Source organism: Gadus chalcogrammus, chromosome 12 (genome assembly GCF_026213295.1).
Source record: "Gadus chalcogrammus isolate NIFS_2021 chromosome 12, NIFS_Gcha_1.0, whole genome shotgun sequence".
Classification (NCBI taxonomy): Eukaryota; Metazoa; Chordata; class Actinopteri; order Gadiformes; family Gadidae; genus Gadus; species Gadus chalcogrammus.
Genome location: NC_079423.1, coordinates 33,167,636 through 33,189,090, shown reverse-complemented (window position 1 = coordinate 33,189,090; position 21,455 = coordinate 33,167,636). Strand labels below are relative to the sequence as shown.

The 21,455-nt window shown below is 42.8% G+C and overlaps 2 protein-coding genes across 4 annotated transcripts in view; both read right to left on the bottom strand.

Moving 5' to 3' along the window:
* Window positions 1-1,828: 1,828 nt before the first annotated feature.
* Window positions 1,829-8,615, bottom strand: LOC130392692 (histamine H3 receptor). The gene is made up of 3 exons (XM_056603198.1): window positions 7,735-8,615; window positions 7,241-7,407; window positions 1,829-5,608 (listed from the first exon to the last, which is right to left on the bottom strand). Exons 1-3 carry the CDS (start codon window positions 7,973-7,975, stop codon window positions 4,742-4,744), a joined length of 1,275 nt encoding a protein of 424 aa, XP_056459173.1. The 5' UTR covers window positions 7,976-8,615; the 3' UTR covers window positions 1,829-4,741.
* A 1,224-nt stretch (window positions 8,616-9,839) lies between these two features.
* Window positions 9,840-21,455, bottom strand: part of impact (impact RWD domain protein) — a 12,308-nt gene continuing 692 nt past the window's right edge. Inside the window, exons 3-12 of one of the 3 annotated variants that reach the window (XM_056603201.1) lie at window positions 20,507-20,635; window positions 20,340-20,392; window positions 20,180-20,242; window positions 19,904-19,989; window positions 18,605-18,739; window positions 18,126-18,220; window positions 17,538-17,611; window positions 16,925-17,015; window positions 11,867-12,001; window positions 9,847-10,425 (exon numbers count right to left, since the gene is read on the bottom strand). In XM_056603201.1, the coding sequence (XP_056459176.1) occupies window positions 10,366-10,425; window positions 11,867-12,001; window positions 16,925-17,015; window positions 17,538-17,611; window positions 18,126-18,220; window positions 18,605-18,739; window positions 19,904-19,989; window positions 20,180-20,242; window positions 20,340-20,392; window positions 20,507-20,635 (921 nt within the window). In that variant the 3' untranslated portion in view covers window positions 9,847-10,365. Of the gene's footprint in view, window positions 10,426-11,866; window positions 12,002-16,924; window positions 17,016-17,537; window positions 17,612-18,125; window positions 18,221-18,604; window positions 18,740-19,903; window positions 19,990-20,179; window positions 20,243-20,339; window positions 20,393-20,506; window positions 20,636-21,455 lie in introns of all 3 variants that reach the window. The other 2 variants (XM_056603200.1, XM_056603202.1) reach the window with 2 other exon arrangements.

Here is a 21,455-nt window from a genome sequence, read left to right as displayed (position 1 = left end):
TTTAGTATCATTTTAAAACACCTAAAACAAAGTTTCAAATTGTTGAACAAATAAACGCTGTAATCTGAATCATTTTCATCTGCGCTGTAGGCCTATGCTATTATGGTCTGTGACCCTCCAATCAGTGCCTTGCGGCTGCGGCGGCGACACCAGGATCCAGGAAAATATGTAAACAGGAAGTATGTAAACACATGGCCCTGCGCGTTGTGGATTATCATGCCCATAGATCATGCCTGCCTACCTACCTGTCATTAATTAGCCATGGATATCAGGCGATTTTTGAAGAGACCTTCGAGTGCTCCCACTCCAACAGATGCCCGAAAAAGGCCTCAAGTACAAAGTAAGACTGAAGATGATCAATTCACATGAGTTGTTTTTGTGATTTATAAAACAATTTTACTTGAACTATTAAATGACTACGAGCATTCAGATTGGCCAATGCGTAGTCATGCTATCCGTGTACTGCCCATGTCAAGGTGAGCGAAAGTCAGTCATAGTTTTACTATCCATATCAAACTTCGGTTTTGGCGTATCAACTTCGCTATAGCTCGGTCGCTATGTTAAAGCCTCAATTTGGAGATGCGAGGTTGGCGGTTGCAGCCGTGGACTCCGCAGCTGAACCGTGGATCGGGCGGATGACGCGACAAAAATATATATTTTAATTAAATTCGGGCGGTTGGCGGTTAAATCAATAAAAATATTTATCAATATTTTTATTTTATATATTATAAATATTTTTATTTTATTATTTATTTTCTTTTAAGTTATTTTCCCAGCAAACTGGCCTGGCTGTTCCCCTAGACTAGAGGAACCGTATGGGGAATCCAAGTTGAAACAACTTGCCCAAAGGTTCAGACTTAATTTCTTGAAGGCTATAGGGATTTTAAGGATAACTCAAGCATCATTCCAGAAAACCTCGCACCACTCCTGAATATCGACCATCTCATTCCAGTTAGCACTGCTGAGTGTGAGAGGGGGTTCAGCTTAATGAACATCATAGTGTGCCCCCTGAGATGCAGTTTGCACTTCATGGTCACAGTGTCGTCCTTGATGTTTATTCAACTGAATGGCCCACCACTCACAAAGTTCAATCCAACACGTATGTGAAGTCCTGGCTGGTGAAGCACAGGGGAGCCATGAACCCCAGAACACACCCCTGCAAGGCAGGACCTGACGTGGAGGACAAGGAGGCCCTCTGGGCACTACTGTGAAAAGCATGCATACTAATACACACACATACACACATGCCATAGATATAGTTCTTAATCTACACATACCTTTCTTTACTGTTGAAATTTGAATAACTTGAATAAACTACAAACACATTCATTGACTGTCATTGATTGATTTAATATGACTTTAATTTATAACATAATGGAATATAGCCAGGCTAGCCTTACAGAGTCGCAACACTTTGCGTTGCGTTGCGTTGTGTCGAGGTCGGTCTGATCACAAAATTCATAGTTTACCTACGTCTAATTTGACCACTACAGCCCTGCTGCTAACCCTTACCCTGCTAACCCGAACCCTAACCCCACTAGATGGGAAGGAACTCAGAAGGGAACAATTCATTTCCATAACCTCTGCAAGCATGTTATGTTAATGCTCTTCTATATATTCACAGATATATTCACTCATTCAGGTCTCTCACTCAAACCGCATTCAGACCACACAGACCAGATTGGGGTTTATAACAAACACGATAGTGTAAGTATACTAATTTGAGTTTAGGGTAAGGTGCCATGAAATGTATTCAAGCATAATTCACCTAACGTTACCATTAGGACAGCATTTTATATGGAAAAGAGTTTATGTCTCAGTACCCAAGATGAGTAAAAAAATTATCAACAAAGCTTTTAGTTTAACATTCAAAATTGTATTTATTTCATCATTTATTATCAACATCTACATGGTACCCAGATGTCGATAATTCCATGGTTCTAACAACATCAAAATTCATTAATATCAGTACATGTACTATGTATATATTTTCAAGTGTATATCTCAAAGGCCTTGGTCCCTGTCTTGCTATTTGGCGTTTTTTTTGTTATCTGCACAGTGCCTTTTCACTCACCTGTCTCCTGCTGTGTGATCAGTCGGTAGTATCCACTAGATTCTTCTTTGATTGTATTCGCATTCTTGTGGCAGGGAGGTCTCTGTGTTAAACAAACTCTCCCTTTCTCTTCTCCTTCTCTCCTTTGGAAGACAGAATGGATTCGCTCCTTGGTCCCCCATTGTGTATGGAAACAACATCAATAGCAGCACAGAGCAATTTGTTTTCAATTTACAAGTCGACCTGTGCCTCTCCAGGTCACCAAAACCTTTGGCTATTCATCTTAACATCTGTTGGCATTTCACAAAATTACTTTAAATTGACTTCGCTGGCTATTTCCCAAAAAAGTTCTTCATACTTGCAGCCCTAGAGGTCTATTCCTTTCTAGTACAACAGGTCTGATTTGATTAGATTATAAAAATGAATAAAAGTTGTATCACTCCCACCATCCAATTTATTCACATTGAATCCATGTCACGCAGACAGAATATTCCACCCAATCACAGGGTTTAAAGGCACTGCCAGTCCCAGGCCCTTCCTCTCACATATAATTTGTCATTTTAAATCACAGCGGAAGACGCGTATACTCTTTCTGCGCTGGGAGTCTTTTTTTAATTTTGCACAATGATGTAATTTGTGATGTTTAATCCAATTTCTTGGGTAGCTGTTCTGAGATCTGCTGTGGTCTTTGCAACAGGATAAAGGCATTTGTTGTGATATCTAATTTATCCATCTTTTTCTTTTACCTTATATTCCTTAGATTTCAAGAACATATTAGGGGTCGGCTTAGCTCAGGAGGTAGAGTAGTTGCCTTGTACAGAAAGGTTGCTAGTTCGATCCCCAGCTCCTCCTAGCTTAGTTTTGATGTGTCCGTGAGCAAGACTCTTAACCCAAACTGCTCCTGACGAGCTGGCTGTCGCCTTGCATGGTTGACTCTGCTGTCGGTGTGTCAATGTGTGTATTAACCGATGTAAGTCGGTTAAATAAAAGTCGGTTTGAAAAAAAAACGTCTGCCAAATGCTCTAATTGTAATTATTTTACTTTTTGGTACATCAGAAAATAAAGGACTGTCCTCCTCGCACAGCTATTTAGCTGAAGGCAGCATGTTGGGCTGCCTTTGAAATGTTTGGTTAGCGGGCTAACCCTAACCCATTTCAAAAAAGAGTGTGAGTGCTTGTTTTATCTTTTAACCTCAATGTTTATCGTCCTTGTAATTTCAAAACAAATTGAGTAGTATGCTAGTAAAGTTGTCTATATCTTACATGATATGATTTGTCCCAACCAATGTGCCTTGGATAGGTGTGCCCTATTCCCGACGTAGGTTAAAGAAACTGTGACACATTGTTTTTCCTGTATAATTATTAATATTTATTATTTTATAAATGTATTATTCTTGCTAATTTAAAAAAAAAAAAAAGAATTGCGTGATTTTAATCGCCCTGTATGAAAAATATTGCGAGCAACTTTAATTTGGTTTGCCTTTGTGGTTGGGGTTGTGCTGTTTCTAAGCCCCAAAAAGGTTAGGGTTAGGGTTAGTGACTAGTGTCTAGTGGTTAGGGTTAGTGACTAACCCTAACCCTAAGGCCCAGAAAGGTTAGGCTTAGAGTTAGGGTTAGTGACTAACCCTAAGGCCCAGAAAGGTTGGGACCGCTGTTAGAGACATCGGTACAGATTGCCTTGGATTAGTCTGATAATAAGGATCTACGTCTCTTGGCCAACTGTTCCTTGCAGTTCATGTCCCAGATCTCTATTAAATCCATGATATTCTACTCTACTTACCTAACTCACTGAAGGCAAGGAGTGAAATACTCACTATGGCTCTTTCACAGAAGTACACCTTGAACCCGGATTAAAAATGTATTACTCTTTATAAACTGGGTAAAAAAAAAATCACACCTCATATGAAAACGCTTCAACGCCTGGATATAAAGTCTGACGGGTGGCGTTTTTTATGGCCCAATAAAAATTGGTTGAAATCTGACTACCGATACTAAGCACTTTGATATCCCTCTCGGCTTTTGAAATTATCTTCCATTTCCTGAACATGGACACAGAGAGTGAGTTCTGCTTCGATTACAGCACTCACTTTTAGTCAACATACCCACCCACTCTTCAAGATCACATTGAAAGACATGATTTTTTGTTGAATGATCTATATCAAAACACTGACTCTTGGTCTTAGTTAGGCATCACATCTACATAATTTGATCTTGAAGCTCTGTTGCTGCAGGACTACTCATAGTTAAAAATGTATCTCCTCACACGGTAGTGATTGCATCTATATGATATATATTTATATGATTTTGGAAATTATTATAAGGTTTGAAATATTGAGGTTTCACTTGAAATCCTATTGAGTTATAAATTATATAAATACATAAAATAATGCAATACAATTTCTGGCCATGTTTCTTACCTTAATCCCAAAAACTGCAAATGTGTTTGTTAATGGGATCCTGTCTCAGAATACAAGGTATATCTCATGACCTTCAGCGGTTATGGAACTCAAATTGTCATTGCCTCTCATTTCTTTCAACGCTCTTCAGCCTCCGTTGTGTTGCTGTCTGCGCCGTCCTTTGTTCCGTTTAAGTTGACTTCCTTTCAGATGTAGACATCCACCTGAATGTAAATGGGGTCCATAGCTTGAAAGTGGGCAACCCTTAATCGAAGAACAGTCGGAGCGGCTCGCTAGCAGGACTGTATCTCAATCTGAGGTTGGACCGACTGCCCTTTAGGACAGAGGATTTTGGAGAAGGCCCTGCGGAAGCTGCTGTGGCAGAGAGGGTACAGGAAGGGGTTGATGGCAGAATTCAACCAAAGGAGCCAGAAGGTCATCTCGTACCAGTAGTGCTCGACACACGCGCCACTGCAGGCAGCGCGGATGATCATCAGTAGAGTGTAGGGCGCCCAGCAGACGCCAAAGATACACACGATGATGGCCAGCGATTTGGCAATTTTCTTGTCCCGAGTAAGACGAGAGCCTTGAGTCCTGCGGCCGGGCGCATTGCACGGCGACCGGGTTTCGAAGACGACGGCACCGCTCCTGCGGGGAGACAGCCGGTTCCTGTGGATGAAGGTCAGGGTGGCGCCGGGGCCGCAGCTCGACGGCCGGCCGAATTCTTCGTCTTCGATGACCGCGGAAATTGCGGCGGGCTCGCTGGACGACACTTTGCGCGTCTTGACGAAAAACACGGACAAGGCGGCGCCGTTCCCTCTGGGTGGGCGGAGGTCCTGCTGCACGGTGGCCGAGGCGGAGGAGTCCTCCGTGCAGGCCGACATGCTCTTGTTCCTGTGGCGGATGTTCAGGTAAATGCAGAGGTTGAAGAAGGCCACCGACACAAAGGGCGCAAAGAACTCGAAGGTGGAAGCGCTCAGGAGGAAGTACCACGTGAAGTAGAACTCGGCGAAGCACTGGTTGGCAGGGACGATGCTGTGGCCCCTGAACGACTCCCAGAAGAGGATGGCGGGGCCGTAGAGGAGGAAGGCTAGGAGCCACACGGCCACCATCTTGGTCACGGCTTGCCGTGTCATGTTTCTCTGTGCCCGGTACCTAACCTGGGAGACAGTTTGGTAAGACACTGGTCAGATAAATGTCCTTGTCTATGATTATATCCGTACCAATTTACTGCATGGGGCTGTAGTTATTCCCATTGTAACTGGGGGATAAGTGCTTTGTCTTGTCATGCTTAACACTGTGATTTTAAAAGCATGTTCGATCAAGATGTGGGCTGCCCTGTATTTTGAATGCCATCTAGATGCTATCAGCTGGCCGGTGGAGCCTCAGTAATTACACTGGGAGGCTATGGATGTGTGTTGTTCCAGCACTCTATGGACTCCACGTTATTCATGATGTTTCAGGCTAACATGCAATAGTGTGACGATGACTAAACCCCCATCATTATTAACTGTGAGGATTAGCTCACTCATCCATGATCCATTTTGTTTTTGGTTCATACTTGTTTAAATCATGATGAATCATTGAACGATTCAATAAATCAAGCAATAAATACAGCCTGCAATCAATAAATAAATCATTTAATAAATCACCAGTATAGATACCTAACAATATACCAAGTGTTTGATTGTGTGCGCCTGTGTGTGTGTCTATTGTCCATCCAGCTTTACTGGGGAGAGAGCACGAAGGCTTGTTAACACAACAAAGAGAAGAAACATCAGCCTATCCTGATCCTCTCCTCCTCCTCTTCCTCCTTCGCATGGCTCTTGTCATTGTACTCCATTGTTTTACCACCAAACCCTCTATTAGCATGGCCGTTTTCAACAACCCTGTTAGGGTAGGGTTAGTGTTAGGGTTATCCTAACCCTGGCCTAGGGTAACCCTAACCCTGTCCAGCTCCTTTCTTCTTTGCATGCCATCTCACCAAACAGAACAAGTCAACTGTGGACCGGTTCAAGCTCAGCTGGAGTCACACTGTAGTGGTTAATGGTGCATGTAATGGTACAAAGACCAAGGACATAACTTAAGGTTGTTCCTATATTTAGCAAGCAACTAATTAACCCACTAACTGCAGTTACTTACATTGAAGCATGGGATTTATGCCAACAACACAGATTTCTTTTTTTTATACAGATAAGAGCAAGATACTGTTCCACTAATTATTCTTGTCGATTTGATCTGACTAACTCTTGACTGTTTAATTTTCAACTTGACAATAGTGAACTGTCCAAGTGGAAATCCTGATGCTGATGAACGATCAAAGGTGATGATCTATAACTGTATTTCCATTATTTTTAATCATTGATAATGACATTTTGTTATTTGAACACCCTAACCCATAACCCAACCTCTAATTGCATAACAAATGTATTTGGACAGCGAATTTTATGTGACCCAATTACACTTACTTAACACAAATAGTTCAAACAAAATGTATCAATCCCATTAAAGTATTGATTTCAGGCCTACATTGGGATAAATCAATATATTTATTCGCAAATCCAAAGACATCTCCAATGCCATGCCACAGATTCTTAATCTTAAAGTTTATAGCTGACAGAAGTACATGAATAACACACAGCTGAGACCTGCTGCAACCCCGCGTGATAAGACAAAGGATACAGCTACCATGGCACCAGCAGTGACTCAGTAGCGCCCTAAAGCCTTTGTGTCAGAGCGCGGCTGTGTGGAATTGTGTGCGTTGATGCGTGGTGCGTATTGAGGCTCCTCACCGCTCTGGTGACGGAGAGAAACCGGTCGTAGCTGATTAGGACGATGTTGAAGACGGACGCCGTGCAGAGCAGGTAGTCCATGAGCAGCCACACCTTGCAGAGACCTCGGCCCAGCATCCAGCGACCTGTCAGGTTGTATGGAATGTAGACCGGGATGCAGAAGGTACCTGCGGGGCGAGGGGACGGACCATCACCCGGATCACTGAAGCTCAGCGTCACATCTCATGCCGTTGCACTTTCAATAGTCAAACTAGAGTATCAGAGGAGCAGGTGCTTTTCTGTTCATAAATAAGATCCATATTTGAAGAGCTGGTTTGGTTTCTGTTGTCTACTGATATGACTAAATATAAACCATTGCGTTATAAATAGAAATAAGGCAGAGGCCAGATGTTGGCCACTCCAATAAACCTGAGGAGCCTCGGATGGGCACGTCAAATAAAGGTCAGAAACACAAAGGAACGGAGGAGAAGTTGAAGCAGAAGATGGAGACTCACCCACAAGGAAATCCGAGATAGCAAGGTTGAGGAAGAAGTAGTTGCTTTGAGTTCTTAGGGTCTTATCCACAACAAAAGCCATGATTACCAGTGCGTTACCAGCTACGATAACGATCACCAGAGTTACCATCAGAACCGAGAAGATCCCCACCAGCGTAGGAGGTAGGAGGACGCTCCCGTTCTCAGTGTCCCTGCTGCTAAAGTTCCCGCTCGAGTTGGACTCCGTCAGACAGGCTCCCATTGTTATTCTGATTTACGATGCATTGTAGACACGCCAAATTAACCCAAACAACATCTGTTTAGCGATCCGGTTTGATGCTCCGACTTTGTGTTCCGGGTAACAATGCGCAGGGAGGAGCGGGACATCCACAAATGTAGATATAAGAACAATCGATGTTACTTTCTCCATTTAGCCCATGTTCCTTTTGATCCGTGAAGAAGGTGATTTAGTGTATCCCATGTGGTCGCGGTTCTTTGTCTGCAGTAGCCTACACCGCCAGGCTGAGCGCATCAGCTGCACATTGGCACAAAGCAAAATAAATCTGCCTGCTGTACTTCTGTCTCTCAGACCAACTATGGACCTTTTGGAAGTATTGGAACTGAGATGGAAGCCTCCAGTGAATTGCATTGACGTCTTCTGCCCGCTATGCTCGTTAGAAACTATTAAGTGATTACGATCAATTCTGATGCTGATTCAGTGATGTGATTCAGAGGACAGCTTTTTTTCAATTTGTAGAAACACTTTGAGAAGGTTGAATACATTAAACATCCAACCCTTGTCCACCCTTTGTTTCAAACTGGTTCTCCATGAAAAGATACAGGGGGCGGCTACTATTGGTTCTATTGTCCAATAAATTAACAGACTCGCTCCCATCTGTAACGAACCCTTGAATCAAGAGCTGCTGAAACTCATAGACGACCATTAGTGAAGAGCTCTGAAATAAGCAATAAACGACCAATTGTTATCAAATATCTATCTATTGGCCTACATATTGGAACATACTCAAATGCCAAACAATATCGATTATCGTTGAGCCCCTTCAAAGCATTCCAACTCATCATTTACCATATTCGATTGAATAATGCTGTTTTTTTATATAAGTTTTACAGCCGTGATATTTGGCGAGATGAGCTGCTGCCCAAACAGGGGCTTTGACCTTGGACCGAGTTTTGATGTCAGGGCAGACTTCCCCCCTGCGGTGGTCTGAGAGTCTTAGTGTCGTTCACAGTGTAGAGACAAGGTCGCAATCATAAGAAGACAAATAAGCAATTACGTATTGTATTGTTACAGGCTTCAAAGGACTGTGCCTATATAGCACAGGGCTTAATTCTGATCTCTCGTGCCGAACACATATTCATCAGTCGAGGTTTTGGGAAGAATGCATGGACACTTGAAGAGGAAGGGTGTTATGACAACCTGTCACTGACAGCGCCGTTTGATCAAATTATCATTGTCATTATTCTCAATGGTTCGAAAATTAGATTTGATTCCTGCAACACCCTACGAGGCTGTCAAATCACTCAACGAATCGACCAATTAATAGCCTACACTATAACTCGGTAAATTGAGCGAGCAAATCACTTATTTTTATTTTTTTATATAACCACCCAATCATTCAATCGAACACTTAATGACCAATTCATCGGTGTAATGACCTGGGTAATGACCTGTACAGTCAAACGTTTGAGGATGTTATTGTAGGAATAATAACAAAATGTTAATTATGACATGATCGGCATGCTGAGCAACAGGCGGGGTAGGGCGGGTGGAATATCCGAGATGAGGACAGATGGCCAGTAGGACCCAGGGAGGAACAACGGAGAGATCCAGGAACGGGAAGAGGGCCGAGTATGTGGTGTAGTGGGAGAGAGACCCAGCGGAAAATAGGGATGACAAAATGCTCTCCGAGGAGCGGGAGACGCACGCGCACACACACACACACACACACACACACATACACATACACATACACATACACATACACACATACATACATATATATATATAAACATACACACCTATAAATATATACATAAAGAGTGAGCGAGCGAGAGAGAGAGAGAGGCACATGCAGCCGAGGAAAGCAAAGCTATCAGTTCCTTGAGTCATTGAATAAATTCTCTCTGCATGTTTGATGCACTGTTCTGGGGAGGTGTCCATCAGTGAGGTTGTAGTCCGCTGGAAACGGCACTCTAATGCCTCACTGCAGCTTTGATGTTTATAGATGTTTGACAAAAATAAGCTGTGTATACAATATGTTTGTAACTCTCAACTCTTTATTAAAATGAGACTTTAAACACAGAGGTTTTAATCAACTCATGAAGAACAAAGTATGTTAAACTCAAAATATTAATATATGTAATGGCACTTAATACATTAAATTAAATTACACTATAATGATCCATTTTAAGTCATTTCCATTGTTGATTATCCCAGGCATTGTAACTTGATCTTCTTCAGTTCTGTTGAAACGTGTGTAGTCTGCCTGACCTGCGGTTAGGGTTAGGGTTAGACCTGCGGTTAGGGTTAGACCTGCGGTTAGGGTCAGGGTTAGGGTTAGACCTGCGGTTATCTCCACTCCAGATCCTCTCCAGGCCGGCCGCAGATCAAGGCATTCCATTCAGAGTGACTCATTTTGCCTTCTTACTTCTTGTTTTCTTGCCCTTTCCTCCCTGTGTGGTGGCTTCTTCCTGTGGTACAACACACCAACACGTTCAGGGTGCTGACTCGCCGTTCAGGGAAATAATCATGTGGTTCAAATATCACACGCATTTGCGTGCCTTCGTCTGCCACCAGTCCTACAGGTACGGGCACATAGAGTTTGCCTCATTCAAGTACAGACATTCCCAAAATGTACCAATTAAATAAAGTTTAGTCATTTGCCATTGAGGATGTTGTGTGTGGCAGTATACTTTGCTTCACACTTCAAAATATCTCAATAGCTCAATTTAAATAAGAGGCTTTTAACAGGGTCAAGCATTTTGGACATTTAAATAAAACACAATCCCCTTCATAATGTCATTGCTCATTAAACAATATTCGTTAACGTCTCCCAGCTCAAGCACACTTTTAATTTAAAAGTGTTATTTGTTCCTTTAAGGGAATGCGTGTGATTTATTAATTTTGAGTTAGCACTCAGGTCAGCTAACTAAGCTGTGAGTCAGGTCCTCTTCCACAACACATAATTGTACAGCATTTAGCCTCTGTGGAATTAAACAATGTCTTCTCTGTTCCACTGTCCCCAATCTCTTTATTACTGCAGAACACAACATACAACAAGATGGACGCAGTGGAGGCAGTCACTCACGCAGAGCATGTTGTCATAACCACAGGGGTGGCTGGTCCCATTACCTGGTCCCCAGACACACCCATAAGCGTTAACAGACACCACGTGTAGGGGGTATGTGTGTGTGTGTGTGTGTGTGTGTGTGTGTGGGGGGGGGGTTCTTTGTAGAAGTGCCCAGAGTGGCCTTAGGAGGATTAAGTGCTGTTTAAACACAAACGTCATTTTTTTCTTACATTCTCAACACTTCAAACTAAGCAACAATAATATGACAAACCTAAATGTATTGCCGATTAAATAAATGGCTGTATTGTGGGCTTCATGCATCGGGAGATTTTCATTACCTTTAATCTATTAGTGACACAAGATGAGCGGCCTTTTATGTTATCAGTTGATGACTTAGAGGGAAAGAACACTTCAAAGCAGACTACCTGTATCTCTTTGGTGGCGGGTGCTAGAAGAAACACTGTTTGATCTCCTGGACATGTATCCAGATAAGACACTTAAAGTAAACTCATACCCATAATGGGATTGTTAAACATGAGAAACAACAAACAACAGCCAAACAAACAGATTAACAGTGTGTAAATGTTCCAGTGAATCGCTAGCAGATCTATGGCTATTGGAACCATCCACCTTAGAGAGGGTTATTCAGGCTAACCCTAACCCTAATCCCAGCTAAACTCAACTTCAACTGGGGCTTTCCATGCATGTATAAAAACATCAAGCAAGCTAATAGAGAAGTACCCTTCCAGCTAGCGCCAGGAAGTGCTGCTTGCTATATATTGGACTCTGGCGCAGTGATGCTGAACTACGGCTCAATGTGTGACACTCGATTAGCGTCTCACCGCGGAGGAGGTGTAGCCCTCCTGCACCAGGACGCCGCGGGCGCAGTTGTTGATGTGTTTGAAGCGGTCTGGGCCCAGCAGAATGCCGCCGTACCAGCGGGAGACCACCACCATCACGTTCCGCACATCTAGAATCTGGCGATGCGGAAAAACACAAAGAGAAAGATGGAGAAAGATGTTGGGTTAGGGTTAGGGAAGAGCCATTAGTGTTCTGCTGCATCTCTCTCTGAAAGAGGGAGAAACACAAAGAGAAAGATGGAGAAAGATGTTGGGTTAGGGTTAGGGAAGAGCCATTAGGGTTCTGGATTAGGGTTAGGATTAGGGTAAGGGAAGAACCATTAGTGTTCTGCTGCAGAGAGAATTTGAGAGAGAAAAGATATAGGGTTTCTGAGAAATGATCATAAGCTCTAAAATTAATAAAACAAAGGAAGGCCGGATCAGACCAGATGCCTTACACAGGCAGAGGAGCGGTGCAGGGCCTGGTGGGTCCATGCACCAAGGAAGAGGGGATGAATGGGCTCCAAAAACACACAAAAGTGCAACTGGGGAGAGCTAATGGGGAATCACGATCAGCTGCCTACCAACTATTAATCAGCCCACTTGTATTCATTACCTCACGTGGCCCATTCAGTGATAGAGAAAGATCTGGCGCCCGTCTAAATTAGGAAGCGGGAAGCAAGGGTTTTTCTTTAGAGAACGAAAAGACTGGAGCAGAGCCAAATGTACTGGAGCATGTTGGAAGAGAAGCTTACAATATAGATGTACATGTCGATAATCTAGAATCAGGACTCTGAGAGGAGTCTCAGTGAGACGAGATATCACCTCGAGATGGCTCATCTATTGCAACAGGAAGCCCGTAGCAGTTATCTCATATTTGTTTACTATGTAGCAGTTTAGGTTGTACGTCCCCATCAGTTTCATCTCTTTGCTCTGCACAAAGAGTTCCAGTCTGACTTTCCTTTTTTCAGAAATGGTTACTTATGTTTGAGTGGTGCCGGAAACATTTTGTGTTTTCATTTCTGCGGTTTACCTTAACGCAGCTTGAGTAAAGAGTGGAAGGGGTTCAGTTAACCTCGGGGCGAGATCGATAGGAGGGCAGCTTTCTACAATCAGATGCACCATTTCATAACCTTCCCCCCCGACAGTTTTAATTTGGATCGAACAAACTATTGGTATTTATTGGTGACCAGATTCAGAAGCATGTATAGTGGCTACAGCCATCGCTTAGCAACCATTCAAATGGGTTAGGGTTAGGGTTAGGGTAGGGTTAGGGTAACCCTAACCCTACCCTAACCCTGTCTGTCAGCACCCTCTTGTTCAGGGCTTGACAGAAGAGAGGCTTTTCATTTTTTCAATGACTCAAAGTATCAGATTTCCATAATTCTCACACTGGTGCGACGGACCAGTTGTGAACGAGAGCCCATCCTGTGGTGTGGTGGAACTGGGAGTGAATCACAATGCCATTTTACAGGTGCTTCTTCTTTTGTATGAACACTGCAGGGAAAGTGGGGTCAAATGAATGCTACTGGATTCCTCTGGAGGGTTAGCAGGAGGTTTGCCCGTCAGTGGGGAGTAGCCGTGGGATACGATGAGAGTAGAGAAACAGCTCCATACCACAGGTGTGCATCCTGCTGTCACCTCTCTACCAGCCATTGCTGTTTCTAAAAGAAGTGCCACTCTCTTGTCCCCGTCAGTAGCAGCTTCCTACTGCCGCTATGCCCACAGCCCACCAATGAGCTCTTATTATTTATATACAGATAATCCTTCTCTAATATTATAGACAAGGATACTATGTGAGGCTAGGATGTTCAGAATCAAAGCCTGGTCAGTGGTTCTGAGTTGTCCACTGAATGTTTGTGAAGCCAGTGGTTCCTTTCGATAGAGGCAGCTCTTAAATGATTAGTACTAGATAATAAAGATGCTTTTTTAGTACTGCTATGATTAATGTATTTGGACAATCATAAAACTATGCAACATAAAATATATTATTGTGCATTACATTAAAACCTCAACTGAAGCTGAACGAGGAACAATCTGTGTAACAGTCTAAACTAAATGTTCAAAGGGCCTCGGGACAGCCACCTGACAGTCAGCGAGCAAAGATCCTGGAACATCAGACGAGAGGAGGGCAGAGAGGCAGAAAATAAAAACATTGAAGGACACAGAGGGCCCTATCTTGCATCCGGCGCAATTGACTTAATCACTGGCGCATGTGTCGTTGCTAGTTTGCAACTGGCGCAGAGCGTGCTTTTCCCTCCTGCGCCACGCGTCGCTAAATTAGGGAATGATCTTGTGCCCCAAGGGGCGGCTCGGTGAAAGGGTGAGGAGGCGTGTTCTGGCGCAAACGTTCCCTGTTGCTATTTGGACATTTCATAAACCACTTGCGCCAGCAGCGCCACAAACCAGAAAATACCTGGTTTAAAGTCAGTGGCGCGTTGTTCAGATGCTATTTTAAGGGCGCATGCATAATGTTGCTTGTGCCCCTCGCGCATACACTTTGCTTCTCTCATCTACCTAGCCACACATGCTTGGTAAATTATTTGGGAAAGAACAGCTGATACAGCGGTAATAAGTTGTACTTTTAAATCAATGCATCTGCAAACACCGTACAGCAAACACATATTTTCTTGACACAGACATGTTAACATGCCCATAACTTTTAGGATTGAGGAGTATTTGATCGTGAGAAAACATTGTTTTACCGCGAGTGAGCGTTAAAAATAATGAATGAATGCGGGCGCGCGTGTTTGTATTTGTATTTGTAACGCGTTTGTATTTGTACGTCCATCTGTTTAAACACACGCAAACTAAACACGTAACGCATAATACAGTCCATGGCAATGTATATTAACGGGGGGACACATGCATAATAGGAACACAAGTCGATAACGATAATGCATACAATAATGATAAGAAACGATGTTTATAATGTATTGCGTATATCATTAAATAGAACCACAGTTACCGCATATCATGTTATATCATATACGTTTTCTTTGCCGAAATTTATTTGAGGACTCAGTATTTCTGAAGTTGTGGAAGAAAGCCTTATTCCATGTGTGAATTAGGCCATATTATTTGGCCATAAGCTGAGCCATTTGCAGTTTGAAATTCATGTGCGTCTCATCGGAGACTGCAGACGTGCTGTCAAAATATCAACTCGTCAGATTCAAATGCGCTCATGGCTCTTAAGGGGATGGGAGCTGGCACTCTCATTGGTTTGTTGCACGTTACGCCCAAACCACACCTACGGGTAATAGGCTACTTCAGACCAACCCTTTTTAGATATGCGCCGGGCGAAAGAGTAATTCTTCACGACGGTAAACTAGCGTCATCCGTAGAACCGCCCACAAAGCTACTTGCGCTTGGCGCTTCTCACTTGCGTTTCTAGGCCCTATTTTTTTCAGTTAAAATAGGGCCTAGAGTAAGAATGTGGGCCACCTGTGATGGCATATGCTCCACCAGACAAAGAGATAGGTCCTCCCTGGTCCTGGGGCCGTGGGAGGCACACGTTGGATGGATGACATTTATTTTAATGTTTTTGGTGGCTTTTTGTTTATGGAAGGCGTTGTGATCATTAGAAGCACCTTTCAGAAGCAAATGAGACACCCCCTTCTGGGGACTCAGTCAGCTCATGCTATCAGCTCGTTGGCCGGAAGAACATGCACATTACATTCTCTCTTAAAGAGGCAGTGACCCCAAAACGGTTTTCTTTTTTTTTTTGAAGTATAAACAAAGATGTATTATATTATTTTCAAAATAGTTATCTTTGCCATTTTAAATAACGCCATGATTAACTAACAGGAGTAAAATTCTGTGTTTTTGTCAGTCTCTGCCAACCAGGTTGTAAACGTTCCGAGTTTAGTGACGTCAAAGTGCCTTTGAGTTCAACCTTCATCGTCACGCCCGAGGGACGATGACCCTAACCTTGGGTTAGGATCACCACTAGCCTGGCTATGGCCAGACAAAGCTCAATCATACATTGAGCTTGGTCTGTGGAGGCTGCTGTCATTTTCTTCAGCACAAGAAGCTTGATCAACGAGCCTAGTTCAACTGACTCTGTATGCAATTGGCTGCTTGCCGTCGCTTTCCTGTCGGCATTGTGTTAAACCAGCCAATAGCACACCAGGGGTAGAAGCCAGCTTGGTGATTGGATCCTGCATAAAACGTATTGGAAGCAGAAAGAAATGTAATGCTCTTCTCCAGACCCTTCTGTAGCAGGGTGAAATCAAATCGCCGGCATTCTAGGTCACTGTCTGACCTGAGCGGTTAGGGTTAGGGTTAGGGAGAGGGTTAGGGTTAGCCCCTGACCTGAGTAGTTAGGGTTAGGGTTAGCCCCTGACCTCAGCAGTGAGGGTTAGGGTTACATGTCCCACTGGCACTTCTCTGCCACCTTATGTTCCCTCAACATGTTTGGATTCAAAAGAAGAGACACTGAGCACAATATTTCCCCCCTTAATGACCCTTCATTGGATGTTCTAAAAGCCTTGTGGTCAACAATTGTCTTATTACCCTATCAGGTATTATGATGATGTTAGGATATGTTTGTTAAATGTTGAACCATGAATTATTCACACAGTTCAACATAAGGCATTATCTATTCGATGTCTGCTATTAATAATTGATGTTCAGGGCATAATTTCTGGGTTAAATGGCTCTAGATATCACCATAAGCACATTGAACAATATCAATCCAAAACAGACTTCAGTGAACAATGCAATGCAGGGGTGGATTGAGTCTTTTTGTTTTTGTTTGAATACACATTATAGTAATTACATTTTTGACACCTTCGGTGTGTGTGTGTGTGTGAGTGTGCGCGTGTGTGTGTGTGTGTGTGTGTGTGTGTGTGTGTGTGTGTGTGTGTGTCATGTTTGCACTCATCCAATGACTCAGATACCAACCACCACACAAACACCGTCAGCCCCAGTGCACATGGAGTGACACACAGGAGGGATGGAGCCTGCTGTATGTGTGCGTTCGTGGGTGTGTGCGTTCGTGGGTGTGTGCGTTCGTGGGTGTGTGCGTGTGGGTGAGGTCACAGTGAATCAACAGCCTACCTGCAGTAGGTGGAGCAATCTCCCGCCTGCAGCCGTCTCCCCATCGTCCTCACAGTCCTGCAGGAAGCTCTGCCTGTCCTCACAAAAGATTCTGAGAGAGAGAGAGAGAGAGAGAGAGAGAGAGAGAGAGAGAGAGAGAGAGAGAGAGAGAGAGAGAGAGAGAGAGAGAGAGAGAGAGAGAGGGAGAGGGAGAGGGAGAGGGAGAGAGAGAGAAAAATAATGATGAGAAGTCAAACCAATTATGAAAATAAGCTAGGGAGAGAGTAACGGCTGTGTGCTTGGCACGAGGTAAGGGAACATTTGATGGTTCTAGTCACAAAATTAAACGGAATGATGGCCCCCTCCTCAGTGGAGAGTGGCTTTAAGAGGCCAGAATGTCACAACTCTTCTCCTCTGAGTCATGACCACACACACACACGCACGCACGCACACACACACACACTTTCCAAAAGCCATAATTATTTCCTCTCTTTGTAGATTTCATTCAAAACTAATGAAATGCATTTAAAATCAATCTACAGTAAAGTGTTAATAATTAATAATAATTATTATTGAATAATTAAATACACACAATTCAACTTCATCAGACCACAGGAAAAATATCAGAACTGACCTGTAAGCATAAATGTTGTGCGTGGCACTTGCAATCTTCTTATTTCCGTACAGCTTATCAAGAACCATCTTCACCTGCATCAGGAAACCAATACAATAATCAATTCAAATATTCTTCTATATCTTTCTCTATATTGATGAACAAAGAACAACACTGGTCTGATTTTCATCACTATCTTTTATCCTTCCCTCAATGAGTAATTAAAGAAACATTTCTATCTACTAAAGAATAATAATGCCTTGCCTTTATTCATACCCTATCAGTTTGTCTTAAGAGGATAGCCCAGAAACTGATGAGACAACAACTTCAACTTAAAGGGAATGATTATGTCCCACAAATGATGATGTGATCAGCAAAATATTTCACACTTAACAGACTCAAAAGGACTGATCGTTCAACTAAAAAACAGAAATGTATTACAATTCAGCAAAAATAGAAAAATTCACAACTAATTAAAGAGTCAAATAATTTACTCATTACTAACTACATTCTAAACTTTAGTAACCTATGTTAGGAACATGTATTATCCCCAGAAACAAGCGTCCAACGTGCCCGACCAAGGCCAGGTATGCCCCAGGTGCAGCCTACCTGTCCGGGGGCGGTCACCGGCGCCAGGTGAGGCTGGAAGGTGCTCCGGCGGTCGGTGATGATGGAGCCATGTTTGACAGGAGGCACTTCTCCATCTATGGTGCACCAAGAGAAACACCACAAGGAAAACCCTTCACCCTCATGATGTTGGGTTAACCCTAACCCTAACCCAACATCATGAGAGCGAAGGGTTTGGGTTAAACCCGAACTCGAGGGTTTAACCCAAACCCTTCGCTCTCATGATGTTGGGTTAGGGTTAGGGTTAACCCGACATCATGAGAGCGAAGGGTTCGGTTTAAACCCTAACCCTAACTCAAACCCTAAATCATAAGAGTGAAGGGTTAGGGTTTGGGTTAGACCCTAAACCTAACCCGAACCCTACATCAGGAGAGTGAAGGGTTAGGTTGAACCCTAACCCGTTCCCTATGTGTATTGTATGGCAACATTTAATATTATCAATTAAGAAAAAAAAGTCCTACCACTTTCGTGATTCATGAAGGGATGGACATATTCTGTGTTCATTTTCACTGTCCTGAAGTCTGGTAAATCATAATTTTCTTCGTCATTATCCACATCTTCCTCTGTTGTCAGATTGACTCCACCGGGCTCTTCCTCTTTGGTATTCAGGTTAAAGACATGTGTTCGGTTTCAACTTCAATCTGCATGATTTGATCACGTTAAAAAACTCCCATTTCAAACCTTCCCCAGCTCAGACTCTTAATACACAAAGGGATTCAGCTGGTTAAAGTAACCTTGTTTTGAATTTTAATCAATAATATAAATATTAAGCATTCACATTAGCACTTTGAATAATAAGGAGAAATATCGAGATATTGTTGGTATGATGCGCGGTTTAAGGAAGAGGATATAACACATTAATAATCTGAACAGGAGTCAATAGAAGAACAATATTAAATGTCTACATGTGGTGTGTCTTTTGACTTCACACACACACTTTGGATCACCATCTCATGTGTCCTTTGTGTGGCTCCCTGCCCGCTGGTCCATTCAGCCCAGGCTTCTCCTTTGTCCTTTACCTGGGTCAGGCTTTCTGTCCTGTTTACTCCCCTTTTCATTTCCTTTTCCCCATGAGGCATCTATCTTCAGGTCACCTTTCTACTCCAGTCATTTTGTCAACAACAAAAACAAGCTGCCAATCTCCATTCCCAGGGCAAAGGTCCAGCCTCCCTCTCTGCTCATCGCCATATTAATCACAATCCGTCGTCTAATCGCTTTTCTTTCACTCCCCAGAGGACGGTCTGAATCATTTACGGTTAAGGATTCACATTAACAATGACAGGCACAAAAGATATATTTTGGATTCCCTTTTGCTTATTCTTTACAATTTTTACACTTTCCAAAGATTTTTACAATGCCATTGCCTGGATATCGATCTTAATTCCCTTCAGTCCCTCAACATCTAATCTACTCACAAAGAGAGCACTTTGAACCCTTTATCACAGCCCAGACGACCTCCTGTAATACTAGAATCCAAAGAGCTTTATCAAAGCAGAAGGAAAATCTAGTATTTGGGTAAGTTTCTTACCTTTTGATTAAGGTATGCTCTTGGTATTTTTATATAATACAATATGTATCATTAATTATTATTATGATTAAAACTATTATTATTATTGTCCAAAAATAACAGCTGCTCAAGGGATTGTCCTTCACTGGCTATCTTGAGAGTGAAGCATTGAAATGGAGATCCTGAAGGATCTTTGGCATTGCAGTCAAAGCATATGAATCTGAAAATGATCCATACCCTTCTGAATTATTACCTGCTCCTGCGCTCTGGGATTTCTCCCTGAGAAACTCCCGAATCGTTTCTACCCAAAGGTAGAGAAGGCTTTCCCCGACATTCTCTCTGTTCAAATGGAAATATTTCCTTGTTAGGGCCTAGACTCTGAAGTGTACACTTTTGCCATTTGGCTTGATGTAAAATTAGATAAATATAACGTGAAGTTTATGGTAACAGTCATCGGCAGATCTGCTGAGATTCAAACAAAGATCGGTCTACCGCGTAGCCCAAGTGAAAAATACCAAAATACACTCACACATAAATTTCCTCCAGGCTGTTTGCCAATGTTACCCTCTGGAGACCACGCAGCCACGAGGCACTGCAGAAGAGATGAAGAGAAACAGTTTAGTAGCGGGACGGGATCCTTATCTCAAGTCAGCGGTTGTGTTACAGTTGAACATATTAGATGGTCCTACTTAATCTGATAGATTGGTGGCGAGGAGCTTGGATAATCAGATGGAAGAATTACCTGTGCATGTAGAAAACATGGACATAGATGATCCATTAGATCCATTAATATATTAGACACACAACAGAGATTTTGAAAAGATGACATTAGACGGGTGTTGTGTGATGATGTTACCTGCAAACATGCTGTCAGTTTTGTATCCCCTATGTCGTTCGATATTTGAATGCAGAATATTCTAGATGCTTCATCGATGACACACCATTCATCTCCGTAGATTGAGGACAGGGCCTCGACTTCTTCGATCTAAGGTTCCAATAGTGCATCCACGTGACACAAAGAAAGAACAGACATCAGCACAAACTGTTACCACATATTATGAATAATACCGTGATCCCTGATCAAGGCTTTGCTGGTTTTATAGTGACACCAACATCTTATATGCAAGCCCAGCGCCAACGTTTGTCAATCACGGTTTGAGTTGTCCTCCAAAAGACTCTCTCAGTGGTCTCCCAGTGGGAGACCACTGGGAGACCACTGGGAGACCACTGGAAGCAGAAGGCCCTCTGCTGCCAGTGTTCTCCCAGGGGGACGGATAGATTGAGTATTCAAAGGCCTTCTGCTGCCAAACAAGTGAAAAAAACTGCTGGGACAACGTTCATTTGACTTTTAGGCGTGAACAGGTGCCAGTAGTTAATAAGGCTTTATTCTTTTACTCATATTATAGGCCCTTTTCAGTGGGACAGACGATGGGCCAATTGAACAAAATGCTATATTTGGGTGTAAGCATACCATATGTAATTACACTGTAATTATATATGGTATTTACAGTGTAATTACCAAATTACAGGCTGTAGGCTAATACCAAATTATATTAATAAACGTGTACAATCGTATGTACTCAATGCTTGATAGGCATGGTTTAGTGTAACCTGATTTTCACATCAAACACGAGGTGAATGTGACACATATCCAGAGCGAAAATAAAGTAATCTTGAAGATTTCTAATTTCACCCTGCTGAAAACTAGTCATTATTCCCAGAGACTCACTGTGTCTCACGATGTCCAGCTCAATCTTCAGAAGACTGCCCTGGACATGCTCACCACCATGTGTAACCACACATGG

Excerpts from the sequence above, each read along its gene's own strand:
- LOC130392692 (XM_056603198.1), bottom strand. The coding sequence starts at position 7,975 with ATGGGAGCCTGTCTGACGGAGTCCAACTCGAGCGGGAACTTTAGCAGC. Across the intron at positions 7,408-7,734 it reads TATCTCGGATTTCCTTGTGG|GTACCTTCTGCATCCCGGTC; the intron begins GTGAGTCTCCAT and ends CTCGCCCCGCAG. Across the intron at positions 5,609-7,240 it reads TTCTCTCCGTCACCAGAGCG|GTTAGGTACCGGGCACAGAG; the intron begins GTGAGGAGCCTC and ends ACTGTCTCCCAG.